The following is a 12,768-nucleotide window of genomic DNA, read 5'->3' as shown; positions in this document are numbered from 1 at the left end:
TCCAAAATAAGTGGAGTAAAACAAAATACCAATGTGCCAAACATTTGCTTTATATTTACTTATTTCTATTTTTTTCAGTCATGGGGCTTGAACTCAGGGCCTGGACACTGTCCCTAAGCTTTCCCCTCAAGGCTGGCACTCTACCACTTTCAGCCACAATGCCACTTTTGGTTTTTTTGGTGGTTAATTGTAAATAAGAGTTTCAATGACTTTCCTACATGCTCCGGCTTTGAACCACAATCCTCATATCTCAGTCTTCTGATTAGTTAGGATTATCGGCATGAGCTACAAGCACACAGTCAAACATTCACTTTTGATCTGTGTGTGTGTGTGTGTGTGTGTGTGTGTGTGTGTGTGTTTTATATCTATTCAGGCTTGAAAATTCTATCTAGTGCCATTGTCTAAGACATTTCTTTATATGCCAGTTCTGTGGCTTGAACTCAGTGTCTTGTATTTTGCTTGAATTTTTTCTTGTACTGTTTGATACCTCCTCCCTCACTCCCCCCTTCCCCTTTTTCTCTCCCCCCATGAGTTGTTCAGTTGGTTTACACCAAACAGTTTCGCAAGTATTGCTTTTGTAATCGTTTGTCTTTTTTATCCTGTGTCTCTGGACTTTGGTATTCTCTTTCAGTTTCCTAGTTCTAATACCAGTATATACAATTTCCAACTTACTCAGATAAGATACAGTGATAGTTCAGGTACAACCACAGGAAGGGGATACAAGAGGATCATCAATAGAAGCTACGGTTTCACATGGCATGTTGAAAGTAATTACAACAGTGATATATCACTCGTTTCCATAACATGGAATTCATTTCACTTAGCATTATCTTATACATTCATAGGGGCATAGCTATTAGGCTTTTGTGATCCTCTGCTGTGACTAGCCTAAGCCTGTGCTAATTATTCCCTATGAGTTAGACCATAGAGTCCATGTTTCCTTGGGTGTGGCTCATTTCACTTAGTATAATTTTTTCCAAGTCCTTCCATTTCCTTACGAATGGGGCAATGTCATTCTTTATGATATAGGCATAAAATTCCATTGTGTATATATACCACATTTCCTGATCCACTCGACTACTGAGGGGTATCTGAGTTGGTTGCATATTTTAGCTATGACAAATTGTGCTGCGATGAACATTGTTGTGCTGGTGGCTTTAGTGTGTTCTTGTTTGTGGTCTTTTGTGTAGATGCTCAAAAGTGGGGCTGCTTGGTCTCAGGGGAGCTCTATGTTTAGCCTTCTGAGGAATCTCCATACCAACTTTATTTTGTTTCTTTTTTACTAACCCTGCCTGACTTCAGAACAATACCACTCTCTGGCCAAATCCTTCCAATTTCTATCCCTATCTGTTTAATATATGTACAAACTCTCTCCACCATCCTCTTTAACACTCTCTACTGGTTGCTCTAATAATAAAGTAAGACATTTTTAGAACTCATAAAAGAGCCTCCAGGAATTATCTGTTTACTTTTCTCCCTTTATCCTTAGCTGTTCCCTGCTGTGAAGTTGTTATTACAACAAAAATTCATTTAGAGTTCTTACAAGATTATGCTACCATTTACTCTTGTGTCTTTGCTTTAGTGTTCACCTCTAAATCACTATTTTCTGTCTGATTTCTTTGTATGACTAACTTCCTAAATTTTGACAAATATATCAAACATTTCCTGTTCATGAAGCACTATCCCAACTAGTTTTGTGCTTTTCTTTACCTTTGCATTCCTGCTCTTCACTCTGAGAATATGATCAACTTCTCTCAGACTGTGACAATAGACTTTAGGATTTGTCTTGTGTTATAATGTCTTCTGTCCCTGAAAGAGCAATACACATGTACAATTGTGTCTTAAGTCACATTACCAGAATGGAGGACTAGCTGGGGTTTGGGATGCACAAGATTGATTGATTGAGTGAATGTTATTCTAAGAATCTATAAGGAGGATGGAAACAGAGTAGAAAAGGGGAAAGGTGAGTGAGTAGGTGTCTCATAAACTCTGGACTTGGGACAAATAGGAGAAGAACTGAACCATAAAGCTATCCTACATGGAGTGAAGGATTAGATTTTTTTTGAATGCTTGTAATGGTTTTTGTTCTTGTCATAATTCAAGTGGGTATAACCTTCCCAGAAGTGTTTCTTTTTAGCCACAAAAAGTTATTTTCAAGAATGAAATAGCCTGTTAGTATTCAGCAGTCAGATGAGCTGTGGACTAGATACATCAGTTTAGTAAAGGTGTTGACCATCCACCCTCCAGAGATGCTATTTTCTTCAGTTCTGGAGATGGAACCCGGAAGCTCATGCATGATGTGAAGCCATTCTCTCACTGAGCGATATCCTCAGTCTTTGTAAAAATCTTATTTTGAGACAGGGTCGTGCTAAGTTGTACAGTCTGACCTCAAACTTGCAATCCTTTTGCTTCAAATAATGTATGCCTGGGGCTACAGGCATGCATTAGCATGCTGAGACTTAATTATGTTATAATTATTCTCATATAGTTATCCAATCAGATACTTTAAGAGTAATATTACTTACCCTTTTATAAGTAAACTCTTAACATTTTCATATTATGATGCAATTATGTGTAAGTTCTGTGATTAGACACTTCTTTTAGAACTCAACCTTCAAACTTGTTACCATGGAAATACTTGTGAACTGTTACATATATAGTAATAGTGACTTAAGGTATTTTTTTCTGATCTCATTGGAATATATTGACATGATCCAGCTTATGTAGCTTTTGTCCATGAAATGATCCTTCAGTATGAACTCTCACTAAAGCAATTACTTCTGAATCTCAATTCCACCTGTCTTCACTTAAGCTTGAAGAATTTTATATGTGGTAACAAAAAGAAAGGAAGATGATACTTCCATCTCCTACTCTCCAACATAATTTTATGGCTTCATAAACTGTCTTTGGATGTAATGGCTACTGAAATCCAGTGTTCCCATGAAGGTTACCTAGTAACTTACATAAAGTAATTAACAGTGTATAGAAATTTGCATTTGAAATAATTGCTTCAAGTGAATAGAGCTTGTTTGTTAATATAAGAGGAAAACTGTGTATCAGTAGAAGTTCTGGCCATCAAGAGTTAAGTTGTACATCATCACATATGTTTTTAACATTTGAGATATCTTGCTACACTAAGGCAAAAGAATACAAGCCTACAAGCATAACGTTATTCCCAAAGCAATGGTGAAATGTTTTTGGAATCAAATGTCATTGTGTCTCTAATTTATTTTCAGTGTTTAAGGAAGAACATGATACAGGCATTGAAAGAGAGTATGTGCACAAATTTGGGAAAATGTTCATAAATAAACATCCTTTTGTTACCACTTCTCTTACCTCATAAATCATTTTACTAGTGAACATAAGTCCGTCATTAATTTTAATATATCTTTCAAATAATTTGAATTTTCATCAATTAACTTTTCATTTGCCCTCTTTTTTGTTTGTTTATTTACTTTTTTATTAAACTTTTTTCTTTATTGTCAAAGTGTGGTACAGATGGGGTTACAGATTCATATGTAAGGCAGTGAGTACATTTCTTGTTCAACTTTGCCCTCTTTTCCCCCCAAAGTATTAAAACATCATGATAATCTTACAATCTACTTTAGAACAGCCTGAATTTAATTGAGTCTCAGTAAAGTCTCCTTGAGCATAATAGATCTTTCATCTATTCTCATAGTAAAGAGAACATAAAATGTCTCGGTTGCCCATGGCCCTGTAATTCCTTCAATTTTACTCTAGCTTTTCCTTGCTGTGTGACTCAGCCATTTGATATCTTTTTCCTTATCGTGAATAAGTCCAATTTTCAGAACTCATTTTCAACACTGTCTAGAAAGCAAATTAAAACATATACGTAACTTTCATTTATTTATCTATCAGCTACCTATCTATCTCTCTACCTCTTTATCTGTCTGTTTATCTATCTATCTATCTATCTATCTATGAATTTTCCCAATAAAATTCTCACTTTGTTACTAACTTTTTAGAAGTTTCTAGACTGAATTGTTTTATTTTTACCTTCAAATATTTTTCTTTATCATTCAAATATTCTGCGACTTAGAATAATTTCATCTTACTGTTATGACTGCTACCTTAGAGGCATTTTTATCCCATTCACTGGCAGTGCTATCCTCTATGACAAATAGCCTCAGTTATTAGTCACATAGTCTACAATTATGTTGTAATTCATAGAGTGGTAAAACAAGATAATTTTATTATTATCACCAAAATTATAACTGTTTATATAAAATCCCACTTAAGTTCATTCAATACAATGAGATAAACACACAAAAGAGTGATGATGCATGTCTCAGGCAGTTATATGTCCTAGCCATCATTAACAGGAACCATGGCAATGCCTAGTACATTAATGGTTTCCACAAAGCTTCCTGTACATTTATTTCCCCTAGAGAATATATAAATTTATCCCTGTTAAAAAATCTTAGACTCAAATATTGAACACAATATCATTGAGTAAGTCAAGGATGGTATTAACTGAAAATTTTATTAAGAAATAAAATACAAAGGGATGGAGGGGAAGTGAATTCTTGGTTCAAATATAGCTGGATAGAAATCTTAAACACTCACCCTTATTAGAGCTTTTCAATTGTAAAGTTGTGTCATCAATTCATTTGCTTATTCTTTTGCTGATTTACTTATTAAATATATGTTGAGCTGGTTGGTTAAAAAGGTTAGCAATACAGATACAAGGAGAAGGACAAAATTGCTACATTCTTTTGGGGAGACCAAAAAGCAAATATACGGGCTGGGGATATAGCCTAGTGGCAAGAGTGCCTGCCTCGGATACACGAGGCCCTAGGTTCGATTCCCCAGCACCACATATATAGAAAACGGCCAGAAGCGGCGCTGTGGCTCAAGTGGCAGAGTGCTAGCCTTGAGCGGGAAGAAGCCAGGGACAGTGCTCAGGCCCTGAGTCCAAGGCCCAGGACTGGCCAAAAAAAAAAAAAAGCAAATATACAAATAGATACATAATGTCAGATACAACAGAGATCCATGAAGAGAACAATCTAGGTCAAGTGACCAAGATAAGAAAGCAGTATTTATAGAGGATATTAGACAAGGCCTCTTTGAAGAAGTAATATTTAGACAGAAACAGAAAGGAAGTCATGTAAGTGGGTGGTGAACAGTTTGCAGATATAGAGAACAGAAATTCCTTATCAGAACCTTAATGGATGCTTTTGTTTAGGGTAAATAAAAATTGTAAACAGGCCCAGTGACTCACACCTGTAAGACTAGCTACTCAGAAGAGTGAGATCTGAGAATCACCATTCTTTTTACAATTTAATTTTATTGTCAAGATGACATACAGAGGGGTTACAGTTACATACATTCAACATTTGCATACTCTGAGCAATACCATATTTACGTTCTTGCTAAGTGTTGGACCACAACCCTCTCTAAGCAGTTAATCCATAACTTCTCTGTGACCCTGATGTTTATGCATCTGTCTTTTGGGACCTGTTGTTTTGCATATGTATGAGGGAAAAGGATGATTAAAAAATTGGTATCACCAGGCATGGTAGTGCAAACCTGCATTTTCAGATGTCAAGAGGCATAAGCAGAGGTATTTCAAGGTGAAGGACAGCCTGGGCTGCACAAGGTGAAATGCATACAGAAAAAACAACTGTGTCAAAATATCTATTTGGAAGATAGCCCTCTGAAGATAAGGAAGTTCCAACCTTATGGCAACCCTATGCATCCCATTTCTCATTATTTCTTCTTTGTAGTTTCTCCAGTGTCCCAAGAACTGAGAGAAAAGTAACTGTTTGCTTGTCTGTGATTGTGAAGCTACTACTAGACCTCCATTTGCTTTTTTTTTTTTTACATATGGCTTGCTTAGCTATATTTTATTTAGGCCTAATTTTATCAATCTGCCTAAAAAGAGTAAGAAAAACACAACGTGATTTGAACAAGTTCCAATAAAGAATTATTAAATGGAATAGGGAGTTGGACTAATGAAGGGACTATTATGAAAATCATGTATTTTTATGCTTGGACTGCCGTTAAAAACATGGAGTTGCTTGAACAACAGTATTTTATTTCTCTTTGTTCTGGTGTCTGGAAAGCTTAGATCAAGCTCCCAGACAATTTCGTTTACATGATGGCACTCATTCTGGCTGTCAGATGACTTGCATTCTTTGTGTTTACACAATGCTTTCTTTGTGAGCACAAGAGAAGAGAGAAGGAACAAGCTCTCAGATGACTTCTTATAAGGATACTAATCTTATTAGAACAGCGACAGCCTTCCTAACCTTATCTAACTCTAATTACTTCCCAATGGTCCCATCTTCAAATACCATCATATTGTGTATTAGTATTTCAGCATGTGAATGAGGTACACATAATTCATAGCAAAAAAGGAACCACAATTAATTTTAAGAATGGCTTCTATTACTCTTGAGAAGCAGAAAGAGAACCCAATGAAAAATTTCCATTCTTCTATCCTAGCAGGGATCTAAGCCTTACTGGAAATGTATAAGATAAAGGCATTAACTAAATAGCAGGTCATCAAGTTCCTACAGTAGTAGAATTTGTTGGAAACAAAACATTTGGAAGTTGACAGAAATACTCAAAATAAGGTTCCCAAGAAAGATATTCATGAGAGGGAGTCTTACTGGAGGATCTGCTTAAAAATTGCCAAGCTGCTGCCTACCATTCATTTTAAGAGCCAAGGGCTGGAGAAACTTCATACACCTCATGAACTTCTCAAGCAAGAGAACTAGAACTACAAAGCAAAACCCTTTCTTGCAATGTTTCTCTAGCACCCTCTACTGACAAAATTTCAATGCCAGGAAACAAAGAGAAAATATGTAGATGGCCCAGATCTATTTTCATAGAGCAGGCAAAAAGGTAAATTCAGAACTGAGAGACAATAAATTAAAAATGAGTATACTGATAGAAATAAAAAACAAATACCAGCAGAAGACTATGTAAGGAATAAATTATTTTCTGTCAGAGTAAACTATTTTCAGGGCCATTCTTAGTATTATCCATTGCTACATTCTCAATATAGATGGTCCATGAATATTAGTTAAATGAATAAATGAACTGATAGCTTGGATTTTTTTTCTAATTCTGCCCCCCTTTCTATTTTATAACAGCAGATGGATGCACTGATTGGTCTGTTGACATCAAGAAATATCAAGTTCTGGTGGGAGAACCTGTTCGAATCAAATGTGCACTCTTTTATGGTTATATCAGAGCAAATTACTCCCTGGCCCAAAGTGCTGGACTCAGTTTGATGTGGTACAAAAGCTCTGGTCCTGGAGACTTTGAAGAGCCAATAGCTTTTGATGGAAGTAGAATGAGTAAAGAAGAAGACTCCATTTGGTTCCGACCAACATTGCTACAGGACAGTGGCCTTTATGCCTGCGTAATCAGGTATCCTTTTAATTCTGTTATTGTTAAATCAATGAAATCATGCACTATCTTTTCGTAGTTAAATTTTGCAACTTGATTTTTAAGTAAGGGTATTTTGTCAATATTTGCATATATTGTCACTTTCAAAAATTTAGAACTTAAATCATAAAAATGATGGAATTGGGATTTATATTGAGACATTATTTCTAGCTTATGGGAGATGAGATAGCATCTGGGTATCTACTTATGTTGCCAGAAATTACTAAAGACTATGAAATAAAATTTATAGAGGAAGTAAAACGTTGCAAATAAAATGTAAGCAAAGACTTGCAGAAAGGATGCATAGTTTACTGCTAAATGAGTTGTAATGTTTTGTTATTGCCCTTCATAGACAGATAGAGCAGAGTACCACTGGTTCCCATGTATTTGCAAAGATGATTTAGGAAATGTGCATATTGTGCACAGGAAGAGGAAAACAGTATTGCCACATCAAGGAACATAAAGATTCTGTTGGAGATATTTTTCTTAGCTAAAAATGCTGTATCAATCCCAACATTTTTCCTGAGTTTCTCAGCAACAATAGCAAAGTTAGTAAGAAAACCTCTGTCAGTAGTACCAAAAACACTCATCACACACACACACACACACACACACACACACACGTATATATATGTATATATATATATATATATATATCCTTACTAGAGACACATGAAGTTTGTTTAGTAATAATGAATTGAAACTCTAGCTACATAAGATATTAACAAATGAAAGTATCAGCATAAGTACATAAGTCCTTTACAAATTTGAATTACTTCCTGCAAATTATCATGGATATTGTTAAAGTACTAGAATATTTCAAAGCTGGAAATAGGCATAGAGGGTTTGTTTGAAACTATGTAGTTGATTTTCTATATTTTGGCTAACTCAAATGTTTAAAATCTAAAGCAGTCAGTTTATAGAGAAATCTCAAACAGTAATTTTCAAATAAAACCTATATTTAATTTATAAACATATAACATTTCAGAGTGGTATCCAAGTGCATTCACTGAAATATGGTAGATTCAAGGGAGAACTCTAATGGTATAAATCTTTAGAAAGTTTAACTTACGGTCCAACAAAATAAACACCAGGAATCAGATACTCAAAAGAGAGTGTGATCAAGGGAAGGAGGTATATACAAATGAAGAGAGAAAACAGGGAAGAATGTAGCAAACAAAACCCAATGCAGATAATATAAAATTAAGAAGATTGAGAAAAGAGGTGGGATTGGGAGGGATAGGGGAGAATGATAACAGGGATGACATTTTTCAAAACCTGTTTTATTGAGTGGCAAATCCTTTGTATAACTTCTTAGTGATAGTAAAAGATTCATCGTTCACTCCTGAGATTCTGATAGACACCTATCCATCCTCTGTTATGAGGAATATCCCCTCATCTCACTATAACCTATAACAATAACCTTTACACTGAGCCTTGACAGCAAGTGTGGTAGGATATTAAAATAGGTCAAAGGCACAAGGAAGCTGAGCAGATATGTGCCTTTTATTATTGAAAAAAATATATTGAGTTAATGTTGGAAAACATAAATGAATATAGAGTTGTGCTTCAAAAGATAGCTAATGGATTTGTAAAAGTGCAAATGTCCTTTTCCATAGGCAATGCTAGTTCTGTTATGATCTCCCAATCTTTTTACTTTCAAATATAACTATTAAGAGAAGTGTAATTTCATGGGAGCTTTGACAAATAATTATCACAATAGTGCAGTTAAAGGGTACTGTTTGGACCGCTGTGCTTGCTGGACTCATACATGATTTTCATGTCATATTTTCTATATCTCTTTTAAAAGTATTAATTCTAGCCATGCACCAGTGGCTCACACTAGTAATCCTCATTACTCAGGAGACTGAGATCTAAGGATTTCAAGGAGAATGAGATCTAAGGATTTGAGTTCGAAGCCAGCCTGAGCAGGAAAGTCTGTGAGACTATTGTCTCCAATTAACTAGAAAAAAAAGAAGAGCTGTGGCTCAATTGATATCATGCTAGCCTTGAACAAAACAAAATTAAAGGCCCTAAGTTAAAGCTTCAGAACCAGAACCAAAGTGTGTACGTATGTATGTGTGTATTGAAGTGATTCTTCAAGCTATAGAGAGGTGTGTGAGCTCCTTTGCCTAAGATTATAATTAAGTTAAATGTCCATGTTATTATTGACGAGAAACAGTATGAATAATCTGAATTTCAAAATCACTGAACTTCTGAGTTCTTCTTTCATTTGGGTGTCTAGAGGGTAATTCGCAGGACCTGGGACATATTAGGCAATCATTCTACCACTATGCTACATTCCCAAGTCCCAGTTGCAATTCTTTAAAAAAATATATTTTGTCATCTTCCAGTAGTTATACAAAGGATTTTTCTGTATTTAAATATACCCTCTGGTTTCACGCATCTATTGATTCTGCAGCTTCACAAATGAATAAAAAGTTAAACTTTTCCAAAACAATGACACATGACCATATGTCTATATTGTAATGGAAACTGAAACTAAAAGATGAAAACCTTAAAGTTCATATGCTTAATGGTATTATAGAGAAAAGAGTGAAATAATGAAAGAAATAATTACCATTGAAATGGAAGAATTCCACTTGATTTAAAGGTAGTTTAGCTATGGCTTCCTTTTCTCCGTGGTTTCTGGATCCATCCTCTTACTTATCTATCCTTAGAAAGGTAAGAACCCCAAGGGCCTATTTTCAATTTGAACTTTATCTCCTGTGAGGCTTTTGTGTATTGAATTGTAATTCAATCCATTAAGCAGAACCCACACCAAAAATACCTTCAGGACAGATGCTTCTTTACTTTGGTGTTCAAATGAAGATGCTGAAAGACAATACATTAAAACATCTTATATGTCCTTTGGCAAGCTAATAGTAGGACTTCCCACATAGCCCTACCTTCTCTGGATCATAGAGTATACACTGTATTCTAAATAATGCTCCTGAAATTTTTCCACTAGTCCATTTGTAGATTTTTTTCATAAATATATTTAACAATTATTTACTAAATGGAATATGATCTAAGATTAAAATCCTTTGGATGTCTTAAATATCTACTACTATAGATTAAATATATAGATTTCTAATTGCTATCATTTTTTTCACAAGGAATCAAAACTATTCTGCTTCTTATAGTCTTTATTGTTAAAAATGATACAGTTTATGAATTGCTTATTCTACACCATGATCTTTTGTATTGCAAAAATATGTTGTCTTTACACAGACTATACTTTCACTATCACAACAAAGAAATGAGTGCTATGTGTAATATTCTAATAACAAGTATCTGCTATAACTGTATCATAAAAAATTTAAGGGATTTATTTCACTATATGATGGAAGGTAATTGTAATATTTTTAGGTAATTTTAATATTTATTAATATATTCTTGATTACTACTTAAAATTAATAATTCTCAGATCAAAATCTATATAATGTTGGCATCATTGTTGAGTGCAAAATATACACATCCCAAGGAGTTGTCCTAATTTTTTTCAGGGCAATGTCAATCCATATAAATGTTTTATATCTTACCCAAAAATTTTAATGACCATTTACATGTGTGTTCCAAGGACCTACAGTAGTTTCACAATCTTGGTTTCCTAGTAACTAAACTATCTCTCCTAATTGAAAACAGAGTATACACTTGAGGTTATCAGCTGTAATTTATAGGTTATAGAAATGCTATTAAACCTGTATAAGCTAGTCTTTTTTAAAAAGCTACATACTAGTGAAAGTCTAGTGTAAGATTTTAATTATGGCTGTAGAATATTTAATTGATTATATGATGAAGCTACAGAACTGTAATTTAGGCATTCTTTCTATATTTTATGAGAAAATCTTTATTGCCATAATAGGCTTAAATAAAATTTTCCAGTTCCATAACTAATAGTAATTGGAGATGATGCTGAAGTGTTAGCTCAACAGATTCTAAGTTTAGCCTTCTTTCCACATCTGTAACACAAAGGCATTTTAATAAAGGATCAAGCTATTTTTGAAGAGGGCAATAATTACCTTTCTGAGTGCTTTCCTTTAAAAAATAATGTATTTAATTAAAGGGAATGAAAAATCAAGACATATGTAAAGTATCTATTTGATAGTCTGAATTTTTACCATCCAGGAAATACATGTCATCAATGTGTAATTTAGTCATTAAGTGGATGAAATTAATTCTGCTGTGGTGAAAATGGAGTATTTTATTATTATATCATTGAGTTAAAAGAAACTTTAAACAATATACTCAAGTCTTATAAGAGAGGAAACTGAAATAAATATCATTTTCATGTTAGAGACTTAAAATTTTGTTCAGGGATAATAAAATGGATGTAGGCTATGGAAAAAGATATACTTGTAAAAGTAATAAGATGCAAAAAGTTTAATTCATTGATTTATATATATTTTTTCTTGAATTCCGTTTTAGGTAAATGAGTCACTATGGGCTCTTTTCATTCATAAATAAAACGCACACTTACTGTTTTGAACAAATATGATCAAAAGTCTATGGCATAGAACGAATGGTAATTATAACGAGGAAACTTGTATTTGTTTTTTTCTATTGGTTTGTGTTTCTTGCAGTCCAGGGGATCTATCCTCTTAGCCAAGAACATGCGAAGTATATATTCTGCCACTGAGCTACATACCTAATAAAAAGAGTGAATTTTTAAATAAAAATATATTCCAAACATGCAAGTCACTCACAATGCATTTATTACTGGCTATGCATTTGTAAAATGATTGTTAAGTTTTCTTTATCCATATCTGTTATTTTCCAAACTAGTTAACTGTTAATGTTCACATAAGAATAAAAAGAAAGTTAATAGGCTAAATAAAGTGATTTTTGATCATTAAAATTTGAGATAAGTGAAAAAAGTTGCATATGAAGCAGCTAACATCATCCAAGTCTGTAAAAAATTGTATGTAATTATGAAGTACAGCACATAACTAGTAATCTTAGCATATGTAGAGAAGGTAATAAGGGAATGATGATTCTTGGAAAACCTAGTGAAGGGCTCTTGCTTTAAGGAGGTCTTTAAAAACAGAACTCAAGGCTGGAAGAATTTAAATTGAGAGAGATTTCTCTGTAAGAAAGATTTCTATGAGTATTATTCAAATTAAATGATGGTCTAGAGCTGGGGCTGGCAAACTTCTTTTATAAAACGCCAAATAATATAAACTTTATATAGTCCCTATCATAATAACAATATTCTGCTATTGTAATGGGATACCATCCACTCAGCGTACATAAATGAATGTGTATAGTTTTGTGCCGGTAAAATCTTATCTACAAAACCAAGTAGTGGGACTATACATCATGTGTTTTTGATCCCCAAATGGAAAA

General features: G+C 34.0%; 1 protein-coding gene across 1 annotated transcript in view; it reads left to right on the top strand.

The window, feature by feature from the left end:
• The window catches only part of Il1rapl1 (interleukin 1 receptor accessory protein like 1), a 1,145,636-nt gene that overhangs the window by 609,615 nt on the left and 523,253 nt on the right, over positions 1-12,768 (top strand). Inside the window, exon 3 of the mRNA XM_048336516.1 lies at positions 7,122-7,401. Coding sequence (XP_048192473.1) covers positions 7,122-7,401 — 280 coding nt within the window. The remainder of the gene's footprint in view (positions 1-7,121; positions 7,402-12,768) is intronic.

This window comes from Perognathus longimembris, chromosome 28, assembly GCF_023159225.1.
Source record: "Perognathus longimembris pacificus isolate PPM17 chromosome 28, ASM2315922v1, whole genome shotgun sequence".
NCBI lineage: Eukaryota > Metazoa > Chordata > Mammalia > Rodentia > Heteromyidae > Perognathus > Perognathus longimembris.
This window is presented reverse-complemented; position numbering and strand designations above follow the sequence as displayed.